Genomic DNA, 27,858 nt, shown 5'->3' with positions numbered 1-27,858 from the left:
TTGTGTGCAGTCTCCTGTGTGTGTTCAAGGGGGGATCTCCGCAGGGAACAGAGAAATTGGCTTGGGTGGCCTGTGATGCCTGTGTGTGCGCGTGCACGGACTTGGGTGCGGGCCCAGCATGTGCAGGGCGAGGGCGTGGGTGCGGCTGCAGGGGAGTGGTGCAGGTGCAGGGGAGTGGTGCGGGTGCATGTGCTGGGGAGCGGTGCGGATGCAGGGGAGTAGTGCGGGTGCATGTGCAGGGGAGCGGTGTGGGTGCAGGTGCAGGAGAGCTGTACGAGAGCCATGCGGGTTCAGGGGAGTGGTGCGGGTGCGGGTGCAGGGGAGCCATGCGGGTTCGGGGAGCGGTGCGGGTGCGGGTGCAGGGGAGTGGTGCGGGTGCAGGGGAGCGGTGCGGGTGCAGGGGAGCGGTGCGGGTGCGTGTTCAGGGCGCGGGAGCCGTGAGGGTGCAGGACGCGTGCAGGGCGCGTGCAGGGGCGGCGGGCGCGGCGGCGGCGGCGGCGGCGGTGACAGCCGCGCCCGCGCTCCCCGCGCGTAGGTGTGCGGCGCGCTCCTGGCGGGGACGGAGCGCGCAGATCTCGCGTGCGCTCGCCGCCCGGCGCAGCCCAGCCCGGCCCCCGCCCGGCGCCGCGAGCCGAGGTGTCGCCCGCGCCCGCGCCCGAGTCGCCGCCGTGCCCGCGAGCGGGAGCCGGAGTCGCCGCCGCCCGAGCGCAGCACAGCGCACGCCGAGCCCGTCTGTCGCCGCCATGGCCACTACGGTGACCTGTACCCGCTTCACCGACGAGTACCAGCTCTACGAGGATATTGGCAAGTAAGAGCCGCGGCGCGCGCGGGCCGGGCAGGGACCCCCGGACCCCCGGACCCTCCTCGCCGCCGGCTCTGGGCGCACTGCGGCCCCGCGCGCCCCCGGCTCCTCCCGGCTAGGGGCCCGAGGCGCTCGGCCCCGCGCGGCCCCGACCCCCCGGGCCCCGGGCCAGGCTGCCGGACCTCGGCGCGCGCAGCTCCGCCCGGCCCTGTTCGGCGCGGCCGCCCGGCCGGAGGCCGGCGCTCGGGGCGCGGGGCTCGGCGCCGCGGGGGCGGCAGCAGGTGTCCCCGGAGCGCCGGGCAGACGTGACGCATTTGGCGGCAGGAGGTCAGAGAGGAGCGGCGCGCGGGGGCGGCCGCGGGGCCTGGAGCGCGGGGGAGGGGGCGGCCCTGGCCTGAGGGTCGCTCTCGACGCGGGCCGCGCTGTCCCCACCCCCCACCCGGCGGCCGGGCGCGGGGGCGGCGAGACCGGCTCGGCGTCTGCTCCTCCGCGTGGCTCCATCCGCGCTGGGGGTGCCCGCTGCGCTCCGGGCCGCGTGGGAACGGCCTCTGCCTTGGGGCCCCCGTGGAGTCGCGGCTCTGGAGGATTTCCCCCCAGATTCTTCTGGAAGGAGGAGGCAGGGGAGCCGAGGGGCTGAGGTTGGGGAGCTTGGCGGATCCCTGCGGTGGAGATGAGGGGGTGCGGTGGGGAGCCTGACGGGCCCCCTGATTTCAGGGTCATCGAAGTAGGCAGAGGGTGTATTTTGGAGAGTTATTGACACGCGTGCGGGGGTGGGGGTGGGTAAAATGGGGAGGGGCTTCGAAGGCTCGGTTCAGGTGGGGCCTCACCCCTGGGGAACAGGTGGCCCCTGGACTCTAGGTGGGGTGTCCCTGGACTCTAGGTGGGGTGCCCCTGGACTCTAGCTGGGGTGCCCCAGGGGCTGCTCTCCGCCCGGGGTGAATCAGGGTGGCTGCAGCCGGCCTCCCTGGGCAGGCTCCGGAACTCCTGAATCCCTAGGCTCCAGCCCCGCGCGGCCAGAGCCCCATCTTCCTCCGTCGTTCTCCCGCCCTCCCGCGTGGTGGGGGCGCTGGCGAGGTTTCCTCTTACACATCCAAAGGCAGATCCTTCTCTGAAAAGGGTTCCTGATGGTGCTTGTGTTGGTGAGGGGCGTCGATGGTTGATGATTGTGGGTGCTGATCTGGGAAGAGAGTGGGGCTGTGCTGATTATCCGGTGCTCCCTGCATGTGGGGGAGGTTGCGGGTCAGGCCTGAGGGCTGGTCAGCTGGGTGGAGGAAACCCCAGGCCAGGAAACCCCTGGCCTGGCCCTGGGGGGCAAGGCCATGCCCTGAAGGCCCAGAAACTCCTTTCTGTCCTGTGGGTGCTGTTTGGGTGCCCGGCCCCTGGGGCTGGTGGACCTGGAGAGCGGAGCAGAGGCAGAGGGCCAGGGAGGGTCCAGCACACCCACCGTGTGTAGTCCTGAGGCCCTGAACACGGGCCTGGAAGAAGCTGGGCCGAGGCAGCAGGCTAGGGGGTCTTCAGAGGGCTTGTTTTCCCAGGAAGAGGGGGGCAGTGGGAGGAAGCTGTCCTTTCTGGGGGACTTTCTCGTTTCTGTGCTGGCCCTAGAGCACATGGACCCTGAACCAAGTGCCCCTGGGCCCCTCTCCTCAAACTGAAGCTGGCTCTGCCTACCCCTGCACTTTTCTGTGGCTTCTGAGGGTCTGGCATTGTGGAGGTTGGCCCCCCTCAACTCCAGGCTTGCAGTTCCGGCAGCCATGGATTATCCTGGGCACTGCCGCCCACGTCCACACGGGAAATGGAGGTCTCTGGGCTGTCCTGGGCAGGGGCCAAGAGGGGACCTCACAATGGAGGCCAGCCCCCCCACCCCACCTGGAGCAGCTTCCAGAAAGGAGCCACGTGGCTGCCGTGGTGTGTAGCTAGGGGGCTGGAGAGTGAGTGGGTGAAGCACCCCAGTCATGGGGCGGGGGGCAGGTGCCTGGGAGGAGAAGGGAATGTACCCCAGGACCTTGGGCCGACCCTCTGGGGCTGGGAGGGTTTCAGTCTGGCCCAGCATTCCTTCGTGGAGCGCCTTAGGCACCGGGCCCGGTGAGGGCCTGTCACAGCCTTGCTGGGGCATCCTGGGTAAGGGAGGCCAAGCAGGTGCAGGGGTGGCTGCAGGGGGCAGGGGGCTGGGGTCCAGGCGGCCATGTTGGCCGGTTGTTGACAGCGCCTACCCAGGGCACAGTTGGTGCTGCTTCCCGGCCTCAGGTGGATGCATCCAAGTTTATTTAAAGCCGCAGCCCCTGGCACCGGACGACGCTGAGCTCTCTGCCCGGGAAGGACCGGGCCACAGGCCCGCAGCTGCCCAGTGACGTGGCCACCGCCGCTCCCCTCCCTGCTCCGGCCCCTTCCCTTGTCTGCCCTTCTCCCCGGCTGTGCTCAGGATCCTTCCCTGGGGGCCTGGGGATCTGAGGACCAAGACAAGCTGTTTTCTGGGGCTCTGCCTTGCTGGGCAGGGTGGCCACACTGGGCCAGGGCTCCTGAGTCCTGGGTTAAGAGCCCCCTTGAGCCGGGGGCCCCAGGCAGGCACACAGCAGGGTCTCCAAGCCCTTGGCAGCGATGCAGTGTTAGTTTTATTATGTTGTGTAGATTTTAAAAATTGAGAAAAATTCCAGGAGTAATAAAGCGAGCGCCTGTGCGTCTTCCACCGAGAATCGAAAACGTTACAAGTGTGTGTTCCGTAACCACAAGTGAGTTCTGCAGATCTCACGGAAAGGCATGGCAATTCTAGGTAACCACCAGGTCGCTGGTGTGATGGGAGATCTTCGAAAATCTGCACATGGTAACCACGTGAGGTGACGGCTGTGTTAGCCTAACGCAGGGGTCATGCCCTGATATACACTTGGGCACCAGATCCGTATACTCACTCGAGGTTGTGTGTTGATTACGTCTCAATAAAGGTAGAAAACAAACGAAGTGGGATTTGTTCTCCAACCACAGTCACGTATCTGGATTTTATCCTTCCCAACTTTCTCACTCCTTTACACTCAGGTATAAGGCCCACGACTAACGCATAGTATTGTCTGGTGTGTTTTAACTCAACCACAACAGTTCTGACACGTGTTTTCACTCCTCTTGGGCCTGCTGGCACCTGTTGCACTGATGCATTGACCGGCCATGGCTGCTGGCAGGAGGCATGTCATAACCACTACCCTCTGCACGGAGGCCTGCGTGGCTCCCGGTGGTCTCTCTGTCCAGTCCCGCGGCAAGTTTGCTGGTGGGAGGGCTTCTGTAGGATCTGTCCCGGCCACACTCTCCACATCCCCCTGTGTGTCTAGCCCCTCCTGGCATGCTGTCGCTTGTCACTGGCAGATCTTAGCTGTTTGACGGGTGGTTGGGTAGGAAGAGGTATTTTGTGTTCGGGCTCCCAAATCTGCCACTTTGCAGGGGGGTCACCTTCTTTAAAATATGAGCGATCTCTCCAGAAAAAGTAGAAGTAGCTGCCGTGAGGTTTTGGTTTCAGGGTCTGGACGCTCCAGACCCTGGATGTGTAGGGTGGCCACTACCTGGTGGGGTAGGGTGGCCCCTTTGTAGCCATCTCCCAAGTGCATGTCCCCGATTCGAGTTGAGTGGGAAGCTGCCCTCCCGCCCCATTTTACAGACACAGAAACATGGCTCAGGGAGGATGGGCGGCTGGTCCCAGCGGTGAGGAAAGCCCGGTCTCCAGGCCAGGGCTCCCCACTCCTCCCAGCACCCCCTGAACTTTTCTAGGCCCAGAGCCAACCTTGGTGTGTCCTTGACCCCATGCAGTGGAGAGCAGCCCCTGTCCTGGGGTGTGCACTCCCCCGCCCCCCACCAGCGGGCCTTCCTCTGCACACTCTCAACCAGCAAGTGACCCGCTAGCAGGTTCGTGGATAGACAGGACGTTCAGAACAAACGGATGGCCGAGTCTCCTGAGCTCTGAAGCCGGGTGGGCTCCCTGGAGGAGGAACGACATGTCTGCTCTCTCATGCCCTCCAGTGAGCGTTTCCAGCCTCAGTGCCTTTGCTCATGAGCCTCCTCCCCTGCTGCCCAGCCCAGACCCCCACACATGGGCAGCACCCCCCCCCCTCAGGCTACATTTGGGCCCCAGGCCCCTTCAGTGCCAGGCCTGGCCACTGTACATTTGAGGGAGGGGTGAGTGAACTGGGCCCAGAGCTGGAGTCTCACCCTTAGTGGAGGGTGTTTAGGAAAGAAGTCACACACGCTGAGGTTGCTGCAAGACGCACATGAAGGTGACGCTCGTTTGGTTACTATTGAACGGTATTTTTATACCATAACCTACTTTGCTGGGAGCTAAGAATACACCACGCGCTCGCTACCTGCACTTTCTCTCCTGGTGACAGGCCCAGTGGCGAAGTGGTGCTTGTGACATCAGCCAGCTCCGTGCGAAGGGTGGGTGCGGCGACCTTTCCCCCGTCACAGCCGAGGCGGGCGGAGGCCGCAAGGGCCCGGGTGGGGATCCAGGTGGTGGGCCACCTTCTGCTCCCCGTAGAAGCTCGTGATCCTGCTCGGTCCTTTCCACCGGCTGACTCAGGGCCGCTTGTGGTCTACTCTGACCCTCGGCTTTTCAGGATGCTGCCCATCCTCAGCAGTCTGTTCTTCCAGCACAAGCAGTGCCCCCTGGCTCCTTTATGAAAAGCCACTGTTTCCTTTGGTCCCACAGCACCCGATACTCTGCCCCCGTTTGGGACCAGCAGGGCTTGAAATTTTATTTTCTTAATCAAACAAACTGCAAAGGTAGTATCGTCTTATGAAGAGAATAAATACATGAGTGTGTGCAGAAGTGACTCTTTTTTTTTTTTTTTTAATTTTTTTTTTCAACGTTTACTTATTTTTGGGACAGAGAGAGACAGAGCATGAATGGGGGAGGGGCAGAGAGAGAGGGAGACACAGAATCGGAAACAGGCTCCAGGCTCTGAGCCATCAGCCCAGAGCCTGACGCGGGGCTTGAACTCACGGACCGCGAGATCGTGACCTGGCTGAAGTCGGACGCTTAACCGACTGCGCCACCCAGGCGCCCCGAGAAGTGACTCTTTTACCCCCGCTTTCCTCCGTGCCCCCAGGAGCCTGGGCTGTGCACGTGTCTACATGTGTGTACGCATACACGTGTCGCACGTATATCTGATTTTAAAACACAGATGGCATCACCATAGATGTGATTCTGCATTCTGTTTGCCCCTCACACCTTATGCTGACCCGAGTCACTGTTTCCCTCCAGCTCGGGGCTGGCAGTGCCCTGAACATGGAGGGTACGGTTTCCTGACGGGCATGACGGAGGGATGAGAGGGCCCTGTGTTTGAAATCGGGGCTCCCAAGCTTAGCGGGGTGGGGGGGGAGGGCACGGTCATTGTGCATGAATCAGAACGAGGGTCACCTACTCTTCAAAAAGAACCCAAGAACAGATTCCTCTCCTCTTGTTGCTTGAAGAATCGCCCAAGCGCCTACGGGAGAGACACATATGTCTTCTTCTGCCTAAAAAGGCCCTGTTCCCTGAGAGTCCTTGTTGTCCCCCCGGGATTTAACAGGTGCCAAACAGGACAGTCCAGGCGGAGGTGACATGAGCAGGCTGTCTGCTCCTTGGACACGTCCCGTGCCCCCCTCTGCTCTCCGAGGCCACCTCCCGGGCTCAAGGCAAGAGATGTGGCCTTTCTGGAGATTTCAAATACATGTTCACAAAATTGAATTCCCTCTTTCTCTCCCACAAAAATGGAATCTGATTTTTAAAGCATCTTTCACAGCTGCGTGTCACTTTGTTAGTGTCGAAACATAAAAATACATTATGTATCAACTTGGTTTTCCGAAAATTATCATATTGGCATATTACATAGAAATGTATATTTTATTCCTATAAAAATCTGAATCTACTTAAAATAAAAACATGTCAGAGTGGCATTACTCGCTGCCAAACCCCGGGGCCTTTCGCCTCCTAGTTTGGAGGGTTGCTGGCCTGGTCAGTGGCTGCGGCTCCTGGACGTGATTCTTTCTGTGTGGACATGAGGGTCCTGACGTAACTAAGGCTCGGGTTCTTTGTGAAGGCAGATACAGGCTTTTGTTGAATTCTGGAACAGATTGGCAATAGCTGGGAGAAGATGGAAGAGAATTTTGTGGAGGAAATGTAACCACGTGGTCATACGGGGGCGTGGACGGCGGAAGGAGGCGCCAGCGTTACTGTCCTGCCGGAAGGGCCCATGTCTTCCGATGTAACGCCCTCCCCGGGGTCCAGCCCGTCCAGGCTGGTGCCTTTTTCCAGAGAGAAGCTGAGGGGCACCCCTGCCTCTGTGTCACCCGGGACCATATTCCAGGACCGAGAGCCGTGCCGGCACACAGTAGGCACCCAGAGGAACAGCCTCGAAGGCTGCGGCTCCTTCCCAGGCGAGTGGAGGCAGGAGGGGCCGCTGGCCTCAGCAACACGCAGACACCTGGCTCGAGTGGCCGCCTGTCTCGTTACCTGGCGAGGTGCGGCCGCAGGGCAGGCATCTCTGAGGTGCTTGCCACAGAGCTGACGCCACAGCTTTGCTGTGTTCTTTCCACGTCTTGATAAAGTTCTTCGTGTGGCTCTTGTTCTTGTGTGTTGAGGTGCAGCCTGGTCCTCAGCGTCGCTGGTTTGAGCCAGGCCATCTGGTCAGCGCTTTCTGGGGAAAGAGCGCTGGTCTAGTTAAGGGTGCACCTGCTGAAGAGAGACCAGAGCGGTGGTTCCCGGCTGGGCTGCATGTTGGGGGCCACACCCCAGCCCAGCTGACGCAGACACGAGGGGGACAAGGTCCCAGCGCCGTCGGGTGGGCAGCACAGACACAGACCTGAGGCCGGGCCCAGGCCCCTCCTCCCTCCCTTGGCTCTATGACTGTGGGTGTGAAGTTGGCCTTCTGTTCTCTGTACACTCAGCCATGTTACTCCTGGTCCTGTCTGTCTAGAGCAGCACTCTCTAGAAGAAACAAACTATTGGAGCCACAGGTATAAGTCATGTGTGTAATTAAAAATGTCCCTGAGTACTTAAACAGGTGCAAGGAAGTTTAATGATAGATGCGTTTAATTCAGTGTGTCCAAAGCATTACTTCAACATATAAGCAATTCAGGCGTTATTGTGAAGTATCTTACATTTTTAGAAATATTATGCATTTGCAATCTGTCGTGGACTTTACATTACAGCACGCCTCAGTTTGGGCCAGCCACGTCTTGGGTTCTTACGGGTTCTCGTAGGCAGAGACCGCCATGAGAGCAGTGCTGGTCTAGAGCTTCAAGCTCATTCACTTACTTATCTTGTAGTTCTCCTGGTTTCTGTTGCCCTTCCTCTGACCCATTCATTCAGGAAGTGTGCCCGCACACGTGCCTGTTCACCAGGTGCTCGCTTGGCGCTGGGGCGGCAATAGTGAGCAGAGGGCGCTTGTTGCTGTGGAGCTGTTGGTGGGGGAGGCAAGTTACGGACACATGACATGACAGGGTGGAAGGTGACCAGGACATGTGCACTGGGGGTAATTACAGAGACTCAGGAGCGCCAGTCAGGAGAGGAGACTCATTGCTAAAATCAGGAATGAGGGGTGCCTGGGTGGCTCAGTTGGTTAAGCATCCCACTTCAGCTCAGGTCACGATCTCACGGTTCGTGGGTTTGAGCCCTGAGTTGGGCTCTGTGCCAACAGCTCAGAGCCTGCTTCAGATTCTCTCTCTCCCCCTCTCTCTCTCTCTGCCCCTCCCCACTCACTCTCTATCTCCCTCCCTCTCTCTCTCTCAAAAATAAACATTTAAAAATTTTTAAAAAAATAAATGTTTTAAAGTATAATAAATAAATAAAATCAGGAATGAAAAAGGGGACAATACAATGGACCCTACAGAAATAAAAAGATGCTAGGAAGTCCATGAACAACTGGGTGCCAGGTTGTATAACCTAGATGGAATGGACAGATTCTTAGAGAGACACAGCAACTGAAATTGACTCAACTGAAAATGACAGAGACTCATTAATAGGTGAGAAATTCTGAAATGTCCCACGAAGACATTCTGTTAGACATTTAAATAAGAACTAATAGCAGTCCTTTACAAATTCATTTAAAAAACAGAAGAGGAGGGAATTCTTTCCAACTCATTCTATGAAGCCTGTAATACTCTGATACCAAAACCAGACAAAGACCCCACAAGAAAGAGAACCATGGACCAGTGTGGATGTAGATCCAACATCCTTGACCAAAGACTGGCAAAATGAATCCAGCAGCATAGACGAAGGTTATGCCTTATGAATGAGGAAAGTTTATTCCTGGATGATGGAAGGTTGGTTCAACATACAAAATTCGGTCACAATACACCATATTAATAGAATAAACAAAGAAATTATATGACTATCTCAGTAGATGCAGAGAAGTATCCAACAAAATCTAATATTCTTTCCTGTTAAAAACAGTCCACAAACTAGGAATAGACGGGAATGTCCTCAACTTGATAAAGGGCATCTATGAAAATTCCACAGCTGTCATATTTAATGGCAAAAGACTGAGTGCTTTGTCCCAAGGTCAAGCTCAGGTCAGGAGCAAGACAAGGATGTCTGCTCTCTCCACCTCTATTAAACACACTACGGGATGTTCTAGCCAGGAGAGTTAGGCAAGAAAAAGAAATAAAATGCACCCATATTGGAAAGGAATAGGTAAGCGTATCTTTGTTTGCAGATGACGTGATCTTATGCGTACAGAATTGCCCAAGGAAGTCCTGGGAGAGTCTCTTTGCGTTCAGCAAAGTTGCAAGATCAAGATACAAAATCCATATTTTATTACACTAGCAGTGTTTGGTCTCAAAATAAAATTAGGAGTTGGGAAAATTCCCTTCACGATATTATATAAAAGGACAAAATACCTAGTGATAAATCGATAAAAGGAGTGCAGGAACTTGGACGCTGAAAATCACAACCAGTGTTTGAAGAAATTTGAGAAGACCCACTAAATGGAAAGACATCTCATGTTCGTGAACTACAAGACTGAATATTGATAAGGTGGTGGGATGCTGCAAGTTGACTGACAGATTCCCTGTGACACCTGTCCCGGTTCCCGCTGCCTTTACTTATGTATTTATTTATTAAAGTTTATTTATTTATTTTGAGAGAGAGAGGAGGACAGAGAGAGCATGTAGGGGAGGGGCAGAGAGAGGGAGAGAGAGAATCCTAAGCAGGCTCCACACTCAGCACAGAGCTTGACACGTGGGTCTCAGTCCCATGAACTGTGAGATCATGACCTGAACTGAGATCAAGAGTCTGATGCTTAACTGACCGAACCACCCAGGTGCCCTCCAGCTGCCTTAAAAAAAAATCGACAAGCTAATCCTCCTAAAATTCATAGAAAAATGCAAGGAGAGACCCAGAAAGAACCAGAACAATCTTGAACAGGAAGAATGATATGGGAGGACTTACACTTGCTGATTTTAGAACTAGAGGCACCTGGCTGGCTCAGTTGGTGCAGTGAGTGGCCCTTGGTCTCGAGGATATGAGTTTGAGCCTCACGTTGGGGGTAGAGATTACCTAAAAAACTCCTAATTATACAGCCACGGCGACCAAGATGGTGTGGGTACTGGCATAAGGACAAACACATAGATCCGTGGAATAGGACTGAGATTCTGGGATAAACTTACGCATCTGTGGTCATTAGATTTTGACAAGGGCAACAAGACGTTTCAGTGGGGAAGCTGTCCAGCAAATGGACAGTTGGGTATCCACGTGCAAAAAAATGTGAAGGTGGAGCCCTACCTAAAACTGTGACACCATCATCTCAAAATGGATCATAGACCTAATCGTAGGAGCCAAACCCATAAAATTCTTGGAAGAAAACACAGGAGTAAATCTTCGTGACCTGGAGTTTGGCAATGGTTTCTTAGATATGATGCTTAAAGCACAAGCAATGGAAGAAAAATAGGTAATTGTTGTTAATCAGCATGAGAACGTTTTGTGCTTCAGAGGACCCTGTCAGGAAAGGGACAGGACGGAATGGGAGAAGGTATTTGTGAATCACTCATCAGATGATGAGTTCGTATGTAGCATAGTCCAGGAACACACTACCAGGCAGTAAGAAGGCAGACAGACAAACCAGTCAAAAAGTGGGGAAGGACCTGAGTAGACATTTCTCCAAAGAAATGCACGCAAAGATAGTCATTTGGGAAACACGGTGGTACCACCTCGCTCCCCTGGGATGGCTAGGCCCACAGAGGCAAGTAAGAACATGCACCAGCCAGGATACGGGGTCAGGACCCTCATTCACGGCCGGTGGGAATGCAAAATAGTGCAGTTACTATGGAAAACGGGTCCTCAAAATGTCCCATTCCCGGAAATGTGCCCAAGAGCCAGGGAAGTGCAGGTCCGCACGGAACCTTGCTCACAGCAGCAGTGTCCCTAAGAGCCAAAACGTGGGAGCAGCCCAGATGTCCCTCAGAATGTGTAAGGAACACGTGTCCTATCCACATGCTGGGATGTCATTCAGAAGTAAAAACAGAAGAGTTCTCATAACCGCTGACACACGGTCCTACCTGGGCTAATGCTGAGAACGCACGCCCCTTTACCTGAAGCTTCCAGAGCTGGCAGCTCTGTGGGCACAGAGGGCAGAGCCCGGGCCTGGGGGGGGGGGGGCGGCCGCTGACGCTGTTGTAACCTATAGACTGCGGTGACGGACGGACGCCTCTGTGAATATAGTAACAGCCATTGAATTACACACTTTAAGTGGGTGAATTGTTTGGTACATGAATTATATCTCAATAAAGATGTTTAAAAATAAATAAAACCGATGTAGAAAAAGAAAAGAAGTCTAGCATCTGGCTCTCAACACTCGAATCGCTGAGAAGTAAGATTAGCAGTGAGAGTGGCTCTGGCTGGCGGCTCCCTGGCACTGTCGCCGTGATGCCAGAGGCAGGGCCGTGGCCTGCCCGCTCGCTCCCCCACCAGGGCGCCTGTGGAGGCAGCAGAGGGTGGAGGCCCGGGTGGAGGCTGGGAGGGGCAGAGGCCAGAATGCGAGACCCGCCTCTTTCTCTGTCTCTAAGACGGAGCCCAGCTGGCGCTGGTCCATGGCGGGTTCAGCAGACAGTGGCAGCGTGACGGGGGACAAGGCCCACGCGCCTGGTTCTGGAAGGCTCCCCTGGTAGCAGGGAGGCTGACAGGCGTGGGCGGCAGAGGGGAACAGGCTGTCAGCAGGGTTGGTGGTGACGGGAGGGCTGGAGCCAGACGGACGGGGAGCCGAGCCCCCAGGTCCTATTATTCCTGAACATCTGCCACCTGGGTCAGTCCTCAGTGGGTTCTCTCCTTTCTCTCTGCCTTTTCCCCTCCTGCTCCTCCCCACCGCCCCCGCTCCTCTCCCTCTGCGCCCGCCTTCCTCCCTTCTCCCCACCCCCCCATCCCCGTAGGCACCTCTGGGATGGGTATGACCCCTGCCTGCCTGGGCACGGAGGGTCCAGGAACCCCCAGCCCTCCAGGAGCAGGGCCTCGGCTGGGGTGCCCTGACAGAGTACAGGTGTCATGAGGGGTGCCCTGTCCATGCTCACCTCTTTCCCACCCAGCGGGGCCTCTCCTGCACCTCCCTTAGAGGCCAGGCTCTTGCCGGTGTGGTTGATCGGCTTGGGGCCCGGGGCCCAGATTCTTCCTGTGTCCCTTCTCCTCCCTCTCCCGCCCTGCCCTGGAAGGGCCCCCCGCCTTCTGCACCCCACCCCTGGTCCTCAGCACCCCTCAGAAGGGAGCAGGGAGTGTGGAGGGCTGGCCACGGGGCTCCTGCCTCTGTGCTGAGCAGCAGGACGTCTGCATCTTCTGTGCTGTTCCATCTCAGGGTAGAGGGGGCCTTCAGCCTCAGTCCCCATGGGGGTGAGGTCTGCATGAGGCCCCCTGCCCAGCTCCAGGCTCTGCCGCCAGGGGTCCTGGGCCCAGAGCAGGGACAGGGCCGAGCCCAGGCTTTGCACAGTGAAGGGGGTGCAGGGCTCCACAGGGGTGGGAGGGGGACATTTCTGGGTGGGGAGGGCGGGGTGTGGAAGGGTCATGTCAGACCCCTGGTTGTGGCAGCAGACTGAGGGGAGCCAGCCACGTGGCCACTCGTCCCAGGCCGGGCCCTCCCCGGGGTCCCCCACGTGCCCTCCGGAGGCCTCTGGTGACCCCAGCATTTCCGCGGGGGCTGTGGGGGGACAGCTCAGCACCAGGGAGGGGGCCTCCGGGACGCCCCGCTGCAGCATGACTGGCCCCTCATCTGCCCACACCAAGGAGGGGCCAGCAGGGCGTGCTCTCCCAGGGAGGGGTCCACCACCCTGGACCCTCGTGGAGCTCTGTCTCCAGATGTTTGTGTGCAGAGGCCCAGGTTACTGCACAGACCCTTCTTCAAAACCTGGTGTTGATGAGAGCATTACGAGCACCAGGTTCTCTTTGTTCTTAATGATTTCCCAGAGATTCGGCCGCGTTCCCGCCAGGTGCGTGGGGACGTGCATGCGACACAGGGCCCCCACCTCACCACCTTCGCGCTCCAGTGGCAGTGAGCACATCCACGCTGTGTGCGGCCACCACCACCGTCCATCCATGGACCTTTTCCATCCACAAGGAGGCTCTGTCCCCATTAGACACCAACCCCGTGTCCTCTCTGTCTCTGTGGACTGGACCCCTCTCCGGACCCCACGTAAGTGGACCCCTCCAGCGCGCGTGTCCTTCTGTGTCTGGCTCCTTCCACTCAGCATCAAATTCTCCAGTGTCAGAGCATCCTTTCCTGTCAAGGCTGACGATGCTCACACATTCATGCACACACACACACTCTCTTTCCACATTACCTTCACCCCTTGTTTGTGCACACGGCTTCCTCCCCTGTCAAGGCTGACGGTGCTCTGCTGTCCGGATGTACATGTGATGTGTGTGTGTAGGGGTATGATGTGTATATGGTGCATGTACATGTGATGTACATGTGATGGATGCTGTGCATATGGTGTACATGTGATGTGTGTGTGAAAAGCGTGTAGGAAGCGTGTGGGAAGCATGTGTGGTGTGTGATGTATGCTGATGTGTGTGTGATGCACGGCAGGCCATGCATGCCCCAAGGCAGCTGAGACCCCGCCTCCCTGACCTCCTGCCCCTCCTCCGACGGCTGCTCTACGAGCTGCCCTGGCAGTAACTGCAGACCAGGCTTGCCGGTCTGACTCTGTTCTGTCCCTGTCCCCAACTGCCTGCGCTAGGTCGCTGGGTGGCTGTGGCTTTGAAGAGCTGCCTTTGAAGGTTGCTCTGTGGAGCCCCGGCCAGAAGAAGGTCCCAGGTGCCGTCTTGTGGGGAGATACCACGGTGGCTGTGTGTGAGTCTAGCCGTCCTGTTTTGTCCAAGTGGGTTTTTGCATCTGTCCTCGGTCACACTTGACGGGGCATTGACACAGACGTCTGTCCGGGGAGGAGTGGGGGCAGGTGTGGGTGCACCGAGCTGAGCTCAGGCGTGCTCTGGGGCAGCCCCTGGGTGTGCAGGAGGGAGGTGGGGGCACAACCAGGGTGGGCCAGGGCTGGGAGTGCCCTCTGAGAGGTGGGCAGGCTGACCCAGGCCCCAGGCCTGCAGCCAGGCAGGCACAAGCAGCTCCTTGTCTGAACCTCCTGCTCCAGAGAGGACTGAGCGGCTCCTGGGTGAGACCCTCCTTCCTCGGCCGGACCTGGTGGCTGCTTCTGCGGGACAGCGCCTGGCACAGAGGTGATGCTGGAGAACTGTGTCTGCGGTGAGGCAGGCAGTGCCGGGAACCCCCTGCTGAGGAAGCGACCTGCCCGGGCAGGGTGGCCACCTGCACCTGCTCCCTCGGGGCCTGTGGAGGGCAGAGATGGTGGACGCACCCTGGCCGGGGGGCCTGGTAGACACACCCCACTGCAGTTTTCCTTTTGTACCCGGCTTCTGAGGGGGAGGGCCTTTTGGGGCTCCCACGCACCCGGCCTCAAACTACCCCCTGAGAACCCATTTGGAGAGGCCATGGACAGCTCCCACAGTCCCCCAGGTGAGCCCCGCCAAGACCCAAGCCAGGTCGCGCCTCCACAGCCACTCTGTTCTGAGAGCTTCATGAGTGACTTGGTATTTACTTCCTTCCTGTGATATGTTCCTGCTTTAAAACATGGAAGTGTTTCCAGTCAGTGAAATGGCTTGTGCCGTCAGTGAAATGGCTTGTGCCATCTGCCCGAGCCTTGGGGAAAGTGGGGGCCCAGGGGTGCCACCGGCTTTGTCCGGGGCACGTGTGTGGCGGGAGCAAGGGTGGGGTGCGTGTTCCTGTCGGGCCAGGGCCCTCTCTCCGAGTCGGCGTCTCCTAGCGGGAAACAGGAAGACTGTAGGTTTCAGGAACGTCCGTGGTCCTCAGTGTCGGTGACTCAGGACGAGCGGCCCTCAGACTGTGGCCATGAGGGGTTTGCCTGGCACCTGCTGCACTCAACTGAGGAGCGGGGGTCCGGCAGCCAGTGTGTGCAGGCCGTTCTCAGGCCCAGTGGTCACTGGTGCTCCCCAAGGACGGCTGGGCTCACCCTCGGCACACAGGCAGGACCCCCTTGTCCTCAGTCTCCCGCCCTCACTGGTCCTCACAGAGCAGATGTGGGGAGGGGTGCGGGTGTCCCCAGGCCTGGCTGGGCTTTCCTGTCCTGTCCCAGTGTCGCTGCCGGGTGGCTCCAGCCAACGACCAGCTTCCGGGGTGGCTGGAGTCCCGCAGTCTGGGTCCAGGGAGCGGGGAGGGGAGACACAGGCACGTCCTTGAAGCGTCCGAGTTCACTTTAGGAGACAGAACAAAACTTGTCTCCCAAGTGTGTGACCCTGCTCCCCAGGTGGGGACACAGAGCCCTGTGTGGCGAGGGGGTGCTGCCCTCAAACGGAAGCAGCTCCCGCAGAAAACGGCTCCAGTCCGATGGATGGTGAGCGAGGGCGGACGCAGGCAGCACAGGGAAGGGGCCGGCGGCCCCTGCAGCCCATGGAGGCACGGACACCGTCACACGAGAGCTGGTGTTACCTCACTCGAGTCCCACTCGGGCTTCGGGTACACCAACGGTTCTCCCGGCTGGGCCCCCGCCAGTCCCCAGGCTCCGCGCAGGTGGACAGAGGCCACAGCCCCTGCTCTCGGCTGTCCACGACGGGGTCGGGTGGTGGCACTTGGGGTGTGCGGAGGGGGCCCCGCCGCTCCTGTGGTCCCGCTGCAGGCTGCCTGGCAAGCGCTCACTGGGGCCAGGTGGGGCAGGTGACAGTGTGGTCCATCCCTGTGGTGTTCATACGCCTGCTGTGCGGCCGGCATGTAGAGACACCAGTGCGACCTCAGCCATCTCGTAAAGTTCCAGAGATTCAGCTGGGGTGAGCCAGACCCTGAGAGACCCCGGGCGGCTCAGGGCCCCTCCTGTATGCTGGTCACGGGGCTGCCCTACTAGGCTCTGGTCCCAGGACTCAGCTTCTCTGGCTCCATCCCCCAGCACATCCAATCCCACCTCCTCCCCCATCCTTCTTGAGCCTGCAAAGGGCACCTGAGAGGTGGGTGTGCAGGACGGGTGGGGGTCTGAGTTGGCCCTTGCCTCTCAGTGCCGTGACCTAAACAATGCATTCCGCATCCCCAGCCAGCCCCACCCAGTGCAGGGTCCTGGGAGCCCAGAACTGTGGAGGGCAGTGCACATGTGGGGGGGCCCAGGGTGCTGCCTGCACCAGGGATTCTGTGACACCTGCATAGCACCCTGCCTCCTCGTGTTGTGGGGGTCCCTGGCCAGGCTGGGGTTTTGAGGCTCCGACATGAGGCTAATTGGTCAGTGGCATAAGCTTTTCTGCATGTGGTTGGAGAATCCCTCCCTGACCCCGTGTCATAAAGATAGTTTGTTTTCTCTTTCTCCTTAAAAAATCAGTGGACTGTACTTTTTAAAATATTTTTTTAATGTTTATTTAGTTTTGAGAGAGAGACAGAGAGACACACAGAGAGACAGAGTGTGAGCAGGGGAAGGGCAGAGAGAGAGAGGGAGACACAGAATCCAAAGCAGGCTCCAGGCTCTGAGCTGTCAGCACGGAGCCTGACACAGGGCTCGAACCCACGAACCCCAAGATCATGACCTGAGCCAAAGTCGGACACTTAACTGACCGAGTGATCCAGGCGCCTCAGGACTGTACTTTTTAGAGCAGTTTTAGGTTTACAGGAAACGTGGATGGGAGGTGGGCCCCCTACCCCACCTCCTCTGTGGCCCCAGGTTACGTTCCTTGTTACAGGTGGTGACCAGTATTGCTACGTCACTACTACCGTCTGCGGCTTCTGGGGCGTTTGCTTCTGTGCAGGTGTACAGGACGGCGCAGGGGTGGGGTCACAGTACAGTTCCACAGCGTCGTGACTGCACGTCAGGCCCTCTGCTCTCCCCGAGCCCCCCGAGTCCCGGGTGACCACTGATTATTTTACCGTTTGTATAACTTTGCCTTTTCCGGAATGCCTTCTTGGTGAATCACACGGTATGGAGGCTCGCACGTGGAGCCTTCTTTCACTCCCTGATATGCATTTCAGGTTCCTCCAGGACTCCATGGCTCATAAGCTCATTTCTTGTCGGTGCTGGATAGCGTTCCTGTCTGGAGGGACCACAGTGCATCGTGTCCACCTGCTGAAGGCCGTCCTGGTTGCTTGCACGTTCTGCTAACTGTGAATAAGGCTGCTGTAAACATCTACTGGCAGGTCTTTGTGTGGACGTAGCATTCAGTCCTTTGGGAAAATACCAAGCAGCTCAAGGGCTGGGTCCCATGGGAAGAGTGCGTTTAGTTTGTGAGGAACCATCAAACTGTCCCCCAGGTGCCAGCACCAGGCCGTGTGCCTGCCAGCAGCATGCAAGGTTCCTGCTGGTTGGCATCCAGCATTGGGTGTTGTCGTCGGGGTCCTGGATCTCGGGCTATCTGATCCACATGAAGTGCAATCTTGTTGTCGTTTTAATTTGCGTTTCCCTGACGACACATGTTTGTGGGGCATCTGTCCACATGCTGACTTCTGTCTTCTGTCTTCTTTGACAAGGTGTCTGCTCCTGCCTTTGGCCTATTTTTCAATTGGATTGTTTGTTTGCTTATTGTTGCATGTTAAGAATTCTTTGCATATTTTTCGCGGCAGCCAGCTGGCTCAGTCAAAAAAGCACGCGGCTCTTGATCTTGGGGTTGTGAGTTCAAGCCCTATGTTGGATGTAGAGATTACGGAAGGAAGGAAGGAAGGAAGGAAGGAAAGAAGGAAGGAAGGAAGGAAGGGAAAAGAAAGAAGGGAAGGAAGGAAAGGAAGGAAGGAAGGGAAGGAAGGAAGGAAGGGAGGAAGGAAGAAAAGGAAGGAAGGGAAAGAAGGGAAGGAAAGGAAGGAAGGAAGAAAGAAACTTAAAAAAATTCCCTGGGGGGCGCCTGGGGGGCTCAGTCGGTTAAGCGGCTGACTTCAGCTCAGGTCGTGAGCTCACGGTTCATGGGTTTGGGCTCTGTGCTGACAGCGTGGAGCCTGGAGCCTGCTTCAGATTCTGTCTCCCTCTCTCTGCCTCTCCACCTCTCAATTTCTTTCTTTCTCTGTTTCTCTCAAAAATAAACAGTAAAAAGAAAGAAGAGAATCCCTTGTGTATTTGGAATAGAAGTCTGCACCTGATGTGTTTCCTCCTCTCGTCTCTGGCCCATCTGATATCTCCCTCACTTCCATAGGGCAGGAGGCTCTGATCCTAACCAACCCTGTTTGGTTGGTTGTTTCTTTCTTGGAAATGCTTTTGGTGATGTATCTGAGAAAGTCATTGACAAGCCCAAGGTCACCTAGATTTTCTCCTATGATATATTCTAGGACTTTTGTCATTTTGCCTTTTACATTTAGGTCTGTGATCCATTTTGAGTTAATATTTGTGAAAAGTGTAAAGTCTATTCTAGATTCATTTGTGTGTGTGTGTTCCAGTCCTTAGTCTGTTCAAGCTGCTGTGACCTGGGGGCTTATGAAAAGTTATTCCTTACAGTCCTAGGGGCTGGAAGTCCGAGGTCATGGTGCTTGCAAATTTAGTGTCTGCTGAGAGCCTTCTTCCTACACAGGTGCCCTCCCCGTGTTCTCACCTGTGGAAGGTGTGGAGAGGTCTCTCTGGGGTCTCTTTTCTAAGACACTGGTCCCACTCATGTGGGCTCTACCCTCATAACCGAATCACTCCCCCAAAGGCCCCTCCTCCTAGTACCATCACCTTGGGAGTTAAGATTTCAACATGTGAATTTGGGCAACACAAACATTCAGACTATAGAAGAACCTTTTGTTGAAAAGACGGTCTTGGGGCGCCTGGGTGGCTCAGTCGACTGAACGTCCTACTTCAGCTCAGGTCATGATCTCGCGGTCCGTGAGTTCGAGCCCCGCGTCGGGCTCTGTGCTGACAGCTCAGAGCCTGGAGCCTGTTTCGGATTCTGTGTCTCCCTCTCTCTGGCCCCCCCCCCCTCCTTCATGCTCTGTCTCTCTCTGTCTCAAAAATAAGTAAACGTTAAAAAAAATTTAAAAAAAAAAAAAAAGAAAAGACAGTCTTTTCTCCATTGACTTGCCTTTCCTCCTTTGTCAAGAATCAGCTCTATTTGTGTGCGCTATTTCTGGGCTCTCTATTCCATTCCGTTGATGCATTATGTATTCTTTCACCAAAACACACTCTCTTGATTCCTGCAACCTCGTAGCAAGTCTTGAAGTCAGGTAGTGTCAGCCTTGGACTTTGTTCTCCTCTGATCTTGTGATGGCCACTCTGGGTCTTTTGCCTCCCTATAAACTTTAGTGTCAGGTTTGATTCTTTTTGGGATTTTGATAAGAATTACATTGAATCTGTAGGTCAAGTTGGGAAGAACTGACATCCTGATGGTATTGAGTCTTCCTATCCATGGACATTGGTTATCCCTGTCATTTGGTTTGATTTCATTCATGAAAGTTTTGATTTTTCTCCTATAGATCTTATACATATTTTGTTACATTTATACCCAAGTATATTTTTTGGTAGTAATGTAAATGGTATGGTGTTTTAAATCTCAAATTCTACTTGCTCATTGCTGGTATGTAGGGAAACAATTAACTTTTGTACATTAATCTTGTTTCCTGCAACTTTTCTATAATTGTTAATTCCAGGACGGTTTTTCTTGTCCATGTGGGGGGCCTTCTTCCATAGACAATCATATCATCTGCCAAAAAAAAAAAAAGATCGTTTTATTTCTTTCTTCTCAGTCTGTACACATTTTATTTCCATTTCTTGTCTTATTGTATTGGCTAGGATTCCCAGTATGATGTTAAAAAGGAGTGATAAAAAGGGACATCTTTGCCTTGTACCCGATCTTACAGGAAAAGTATCTACTTTCTCTCCAAAAGTCTGAGGTTATTTGTAGGTTTTTTGTAGGTGCTTTCTATGGACTAAACTGTGCCCTGCTCCTCCAAATTCATAAGTTGAAGCCCTAACCTCCAATGTGACTGTATTTCAATCTTTCGGAGGCAATTAAAGTTACTTGAGGTCATAAGAGTGTGTCCCTGATCTAATAGAATTAGTGTCTTTATAAGAAGAGACTCCAGAGAGTTCACTTGCTCTCTCTCCATGTGCACCTACTGAAGAGAGGCCATGTCAGCACACAGTGAGATGGTGGCCACTTGCAAGTCAAGAGAACAGAGCTCACTAAGAAACCGAACCCTGCTGGACCTTGATCTTGGACCTCCAGCCTCCAGAACTGTGAGAAAATAAATTCCTGTTGTTCAAGCCACCCAGACTGTGTGACATTTTGAACTAATACAGTGTTTATCAAGCTGAGATAGTTCCCCTCTGTTCCTAGTTTGCTGAGTTTTTATTGTGAATGGGGATGTATTTTGTCAAGTGCTTTTTCTGCATCTATTGATATGATCATGTGATTTTTCCTTTTAAATCAGTTGATGTGGTAGATTATGTTAGTTGGTTTTCAAATACTGAGCCAGTCAACCGTGCATACCTGGGATAAATGCTTCTTGGCCATGGTGTTTAGTTCTGTTCATACATTGTTGGATACTATTTGCTAATATTTTGTTGAGGATTTTTGCATCTGTATTCATGAGAGTTATTGGTCTGTAGTTCTCTTTTCTTGTAATGTTTTTGGTTTGGGTAATGATGGCTTCACAGAATGAGTTAAGAAATATTCCCTCTGCTTCTTTTTCTTTTCTTTTCTTTTCTTTTCTTTTCTTTTCTTTTCTTTTCTTTTCTTTTCTTTTCTTTTCTTTTCTTTCCCTCCCCTCCCGCCCCCCCCCCCCCAGATTGTAAAGAATTGGTATAACTTCTTGCATAAGTGTTTGGTAGAATTCACCAGTGAACCCACCTGAGCTTGGTGCCTTCTGTTTGGAAAGGTTATTAATTATTGATTCAATTTCTGTGACATATACGAGCCTATTGAGATTGTTTCTTCTTGTGTGAGTTTTGACAGACTATGTCCTTCAAGGAATTGGTCCATTTCATCTATGTTACCAAGTTTGTGGGCCTAGTATTCCTTTACTATCCTTTTAATTTCTGTGGGGTCAGTAGTGTTGGCTCCTTTTTCATTCCTGATATTAGTAATGTGTACTCTCTCTTTTTTTTCTTATCCTGGCTAAAGGCTTATCGATTTGATCTTTTCAAAGAATCAGGTTTTAGTTTCATTGATTTTCTCTATTTCCTGTTTTCAATGTCATTGATTTCTGCTCTTTTATTATATCTTCTATTTACTTTGGATTTAACTTGGTCTTCTTTTTCTAGTTTCCTAAGGTGGAAGCTTAGATTATTTATTTTAAGTAGTCTTTTCTAATATATGCATTCAATGACATTAATTTCCATTAAGCACTGCTTTTACTGTGTTCCACAAATTTTGTTAAGTTTTCTTTCATTTTTCATTTAGTAAAAATATTTAATATTTTTTATTGATATTTCTGCTTTGACCCTTGTTAGTTTTGGAAGTGTGTTGTTTAATCTCCATGTGTTTGTCGAGTTTTCCAGCTATCTTTCTGTGTTTCTAGTTAAATTCCACTGTGATCTTAGAGCATTCTTAGTATGATTCTGTTCTTATCAATTTGTTAAGGTGTGTTTGGTGGCCTAGAATGTGGTCTGTCTTGATGAATGTTCACGGGGGCTTGAGAAGAATGTGTGTTCTGCTGTTGCTGTGTGAAGTCGTCTATAGAGCCTTCTTAGATCCAGTCTAGTGATGGTGCCGATGAGTTCAGCTATGGCCTTCCTGGTTTTCTGCCCGCTGGGTCTGTCTACTACCTATTTTTTTTTAATGCTTATTTATTTATTTGAGAGGGACAGACAGAGCCTGAGTGGGGAGAGGGGCAGAGAGAGAGGGAGACAGAATCTGAAGCAGTCTCCAGACCCTGAACTGTCAGCATAGAGCCCGACATGGGGCTTGAACCCACGAGCTATGGGTTCATGATCTGAGCCAAAGTCAGATGCTCAACGGACTGAACCACCCAGGTGCTCCTGGGTCTGTCTACTTCTGATAGAGGGTGTTGAAGTCTCCAGCCATAATCGTGGATTCATCGACTTCTCCCTGCAGTTCATTCAGTGTTTGTCTCACGTGGTTTGGCTCACTCTCTTTGGGCGTGTACACATTAAGGCTTGTTATGCGTTCTTAGAGAAGTGACCCTCTTATCATTGTGTGATGCTCCTCTTTATCCTGGTAACTGTCCTGCTCAAACCTGCTCTGCATGAAATTAACATGGCTACTCCTGCCTTTGTGGTTTAGCATGGGCGTGGCTTAGTGTTCTCCTCTTGTTTTTTTCACTGTAGTAAAATATACATAAAGTGTACCATGTAACCATTTATTTTTTTAATAAAATTTTTTTTCAACGTTTATTTTTGGGACAGAGAGAGACAGAGCATGAACGGGGGAGGGGCAGAGAGAGAGGGAGACACAGAATCGGAAACAGGCTCCAGGCTCTGAGCCATCAGCCCAGAGCCTGACATGGGGCTCGAACTCACGGACCGCGAGATCGTGACCTGGCTGAAGTTGGACGCTTAACCGACTGCGCCACCCAGGCGCCCCACCATGTAACCATTTAAATGTACAGCTCAGCGGCACTAAGTCCATTCACAGCATCGCATAACCACCACCGTCAGTCTCCAGAACTTGTTCATCTTCCCAGAGTAATTCTGCTCCATTAAATAATCCCAGGGTGTTCCTCCCACTTCAGACCTCCTCGCATCCCTGGGCTGGTGCTCACCCTCTTGTTCCCGTCAGCTTTGCTGCTTGAGCCCTTCAGGAGACTCCTCAAGGATGTCTGCAGCCTGTACGACCGGGACCCAAGGGGTCCCAGCTGTGGTGGGGAGGGGTGGTGGGTCTGGGCAGTGCTGAGGGTGGCCGTGTGAGCCATGGGACTTAAATCAAGCAGTATGGACACGTGCCAAGGCCAGGCTCTCATCATCTGTGTAGGACTGTGCGAACTTGATGTGACTGTAGAAAGTTCCGCTGACTAGTTACCATTGTGCTTACTTACAGCTAGATCTTGTCAGGGAGTGCAGCACACATGGTCAGGGGGCCCTGCAGGGTTCTGACTCGGAGATGTGCCCACAAGACTCCCAAGTGAAGCATGTTTGGGTATGTGTCCGCAGGTGGGCTGGGGGCATCGGCTGGCTGGCGGGGGGCATTTCTGCCATGTCCCCGCCATTTCCTTCTTTGTGGATGGACTCGTTCAGAAGACGTCTGTTGCTGGACTTTAGTGGGCCACACAGGGTTTCAGAAAGGGGTCAGTATGGAGGCCTTAGACTAGAAGTTCCTCTGCCCCCAGTCCTGGCCTTCATGAGACTTTTTGAATAAAGATTCTGTGGTGAAATAAGTCAGGGAAAGGCTGCGTCTCATACTCCTGAGTTGGAAATTCACAGTACAGATTATGACCATACTAAGGCCCTGAGAAGCCCTGCAATAAAAAAGAAAGAAAGGAGGGAGGGAGGAAGGAAAACACTGTTTAACATACTGGTTCCCAAACTTATTTGCCCACAGAGCCCCCCTAGTACCTACCATGTGTTAACATCCTGTGGAGCTAATATTTGAGGGACATAATTTGGGAAACGTTTGCCCGGTGCACCCAGTGGCAGACTCCATAAGGTAGAGTCAAGGGCCAGCATGTGTGTGTGTTGGATTAATTGTGTGTCCTCAGGATTTGTATGTTGGAATGCTAACCTCAGTATCTCAGAAAATGCCCTTGTTTGGAAATAGGGTGGTTGTAGATGTGATTAGTTAAGATGAAGGCACCCTGGTGTAGGACGACCCCTCATCTAATATGACTGTGTCTTCTAAAAGGGGAAATTTGGACAGAGGAAGAATGTCACGTGACCATGAAGGCAGAGATCAGGGTGATGCTTCTACAAACCAGGGAGCACCGGGTCCCCAGCAAACCCCCGGTAGCTGGGGAGAGGCCTCAGGAGGAACCAGCACCTTGATCTTGGACTTCTGGCCTTTGGAGACAATACATTTCTGTTGTTTAAGCCACCAACCTGTGGTGCTTTTTTAAGGCGGCTCCAGGACACTAGCACGGTAGGGACGAGGCATAGCTTTAGCATCTTACCTGGGCTCAGAGTTCGGGGCTGGCAGCAGCTGGGATTCCAAGGGCCTGGGAAACGCCAGGGTTGGACACTGGGACCATGGCGAGAACTTGTGTCGTTGTGGGTTGTGACTCACTCAGCTGTTGTGCCTTTGGAAAGAAACTCTCCGCGGATAACCGAGGTGTCCGCAGCAGCCCATTTATGAGGAAGGACATTAGAAACGTCCCAGATGCCTGCCAGTCGAGGAGGCGCTGTCTCCATGGAAGGACTGTTCTCTGCTCAGAGGAGTCATGATCTAGGTCAGAGAGTGGGGATGGTGTGTGCAGTGAAGATCAACACGGAAGGCGGTACACCACCCAGGCGCTCACACACATGGCTGGTGTGGGTGCCGTAGAGGCCGCGGGGGCATGGGTGTTCATAAATAGAGTGAGATGCTGTCCACACTGGTCTGCAGCCAGGCTTATTCAGGCCCGCTTCCCGGTTTCCTCCCTGGACAGGAGAGGAACGCAGTCCCCAGGGCCCTGAGAGCCAGCCTGACGCTGGGGGGTGGGCAGCCTTCATGGGCCCGGCCCTGGACATCACTCCCGCAGCAGGACCCCAGGCCAGCAGGACACACGCTTGCCCAAGTCCTGTCGGGGACCAGCACCATCTCCTCACCACTCCAACCCCAGGGCCGGGGAGGCCGGAGGGGAGGCTGGCGGGGAGGCGGGCAGGCAGGGAGGCTTACATACCCTCCTGGCCTCTAAGTTGAGGCGGTTTGCTTGGTCTCTAACATCTTGTTGCCTCCATTTTTCCCATGAGCATGGATCATATTTCATTATTATTATTGGCAGGAAAATACATAAAAACCACAATCCCAGTCATCTGTTTCATGTAGAAGCTACTGTTTGCCACCCAACTGCTTCAGTGGAGACTGAAAATATCAGGGGACCTCTGTTCCTTCATCCCCAAGAGCTCATGTCACTCAAAGGTGGGACAGAGCGTTGAGAGAACACACGAATTAAATAGCAGCTGATCATGGAGGTGAACGGGAATGAAGGGGTGAAGGCCTCCCCGACTTGTGTCGGTGGGCCCAGCTGTGGCCCCGACGCCCCCGAGCAGAGCCTGCCTGGGGCAGGCCGGGCCGCGCAGGATGGACTGGGACAGCCTCAGGAAGGTTCCAGAACACCCATTTATTAACGTGCGATGGCAACCGAAGCTGCAGGACCAACCAAGTGCTTCCGCCGCTATTGGCTTTTCTCGGCTCTAAACTGTGAGACTCTCCCGGGGTGCAGCGGCCCCTCCAAAGACGAGGACTTGGGTCGTGGCTAAACTCGCTGCCGGGAAGGCCCCGGGGACACCTGTCCACCACTGAGCCCCGCAAATGAGCCTCGTGCGGGACCGGACGAGGACAGGGAGTGGCCCGGGAAGCGGGGAGCAGAGAGGGGCTGCCGCGGCCCCGCAGTGTCCGCCCAGAAAGTGGGCGGGGGGGGGGTTCCACAGAAGGGGTGGGTGATCCCGGCAGAGGCGAGGGGCGGGGCGGATGGAGCCGATAGGGGTGGGGACGAGGTTGACGGGAGGGAGGGTTGGCAGGGGCGGGGCCGTCAGGGGCGGGGTGCGAGCTGAATTGGTGTGCGAAGCTGGAGGGGGCGAGGCGAGGTAGACGGGGCGGGGCCCAGGGGCGGAGATGCAGGGGCGGGAGGGGCGGGGCCAGGTTGATGGGGCAGGGCCAGAGGGGGCTGGGATGCAGGGGCTGGAGGGGTGGAGGGGACGACGTGGGCGGGGTCGGCAGGGGCGGGGTGCGAGCTAAGCTGGTGTGCAGGGCTGGTGGGCGGGGCCAGGGCGGAGGGGCGGGGCGAGGTTGACGGGGCGGGATCTGGGGGCGGAGATGCAGAGGGGGAGGGGCGGGGCGAGGCTGATGGGGCGGGGCCGGAGGGGACGAAAGGGGCGGGACGGAAGGGGGCAGGACCGTCAGGGTCGTGGCGGGCGGGGCCTAGGCGGAGGGGCGGGGCGAGGTTGATGGGGCAGGGTCGGAGGGGGCAGGGGATGCAGGGGCGGGAGAGGTGGAGGGGACGACACGGGCGGGGCCAGCAAGGGGCGGGATGCAAGCTAAGCTGGTGTGCAGGGCAAGCGGGCGGGGCTGGGGTGGAGGGGCGGGGTCGGAGGGAGCAGGGGATGCAGGGGCGGGACGGAAGGGGGCAGGACCTCCAGGGGCGGGGCCGGGGCAGAGGGACTGGGCGAGGTTGACCGGGCGAGGCCGGAGGGGTCAGGGATGCAAGGACCCTAGGGGTGGAGGGGGCAGGGGGGAGGCGGGCGGGGCCGGCAGGGGCGGGGTGCGAGCTGAGCTGGTGTGCCAGGCGGGCAGGGCTGGGAGGGGCAAGTTCCTCCCTGCAGGTGCGGCGTCGGCGGCAGGTTTCACGGTGGCATTTGGGGCGGGCGTGTGGTGGGGACAGTCGGGAGACCGGCGGTGGAGACCGCGCGGCCACACGCGAGCTTTGCACCCCCCCCTGCTGTTGTGCCCCCCGCGGTCTGCCCCGGGGCCGAATGCGCTTGGCTGTGCGGATGGAGCGGAAGGGGCGGCCCCCAGAACGACAGGGAGAGACCGGGCCGGGGGCATCTGGGGAGGGATGGGGGGCGTCTTCTGAGGGGCTGAGGCCGTGGGGCCCCTGATCAAACCGTGAGGGGCCCGGCAGACCTCCCACCGCACCCCGTACAGCACAGGACGGGACGTGCCTTTTAATCCTGAAGAGGCACAGACCTGGCGGTCCTGGGGCCGCGGGTCCTGCACCGCATCCAGGTGAGGTCCTCCCCGTGCTGCCCGTCCAGTGGCCCCGGGACCCCCGTGGCAGGCTGCTGCCAGTGCCGCTTGTGGGGAGAAGCCAGGAGGGTGGGGCCTGTGAGGAGGGCCTGGTGGGGGACTGGCTCTGAACCTCCAGGTTGCCGCATAACAGGCCTGGCGGCTGCTGTTGAACTCACTTTTTAAAGTGAGTGGAATAAAGCGTTCAGATCATGAGGCCCAGGGCAGCAAGCCCTGTTATGGGGCTTTTGAAAATCACGCGAGGCTAATTAGAAAAGGAAACGTGCTTAGCGTCCTTGCTGGTTCCAAGGCTCACAAAAAATCCGGGTTACCGCGGGGCCATCCTGGGAGCTCAGCGCACACGAACCCTACCTTTGTCAGCGCCATCTCTTCTGGTGGGATGTTGCTACGAGTCCCCAGGGAGGAGGCTGCGGGCCTCAGCTGGATGTTGGGGCCCACAGCAGGTGGCCCAAACGGCACATGCTTCTCCGTACTGGCGGTTCTGGGGGACTCCTGGCGACAGCTCAACACCTGGGACCCACTGGCAGAGCCGCTGGGGACAGGGGAGGCAGAGGGGCAGGGAGGGAAGGTGGCTCATGTGGGAGGAGCGGTTTCAGGCGGTTCTGCAGGGACAGCTGAGGGTGAAGGGGCCAATGCTTAGCGTGAGGTGGAGAGGTTGGAGGTCCACAATAACCAGAAGCCCGAGGAGCGGTGGTCACCTGCGGCCACACCGGCCCCCTGGGCGCGCCCTGCTTTTGCCAGCTTCTCCCTCCGTGCCTGGGGACTGCCGTGAGCACCTGGCTGGCCTCTCCCGCCAATTTCCACGGCATCTACCTTTGGAGACCCAAGCCCC

At 55.7% G+C, this 27,858-nt stretch overlaps 1 protein-coding gene across 7 annotated transcripts in view; it reads left to right on the top strand.

Moving 5' to 3' along the window:
* The first annotated feature begins 643 nt into the window (after positions 1–643).
* Positions 644–27,858, top strand: part of CAMK2B (calcium/calmodulin dependent protein kinase II beta) — an 80,806-nt gene continuing 53,591 nt past the window's right edge. For 3 of the 7 annotated variants that reach the window (XM_023250118.2, XM_023250114.2, XM_023250113.2), the window contains exon 1: positions 644–808. In XM_023250118.2, coding sequence (XP_023105886.1) covers positions 744–808 — 65 coding nt within the window. In that variant the 5' untranslated portion in view covers positions 644–743. The remainder of the gene's footprint in view (positions 809–27,858) is intronic. The other 4 variants (XM_023250120.2, XM_023250119.2, XM_023250112.2 and 1 more) reach the window with 3 other exon arrangements.

This window comes from Felis catus, chromosome A2 (assembly GCF_018350175.1).
Source record: "Felis catus isolate Fca126 chromosome A2, F.catus_Fca126_mat1.0, whole genome shotgun sequence".
Classification (NCBI taxonomy): Eukaryota; Metazoa; Chordata; class Mammalia; order Carnivora; family Felidae; genus Felis; species Felis catus.
Note: the sequence above shows the minus strand (reverse complement) of the source record. Positions and strands in the feature narration are given on the sequence as shown.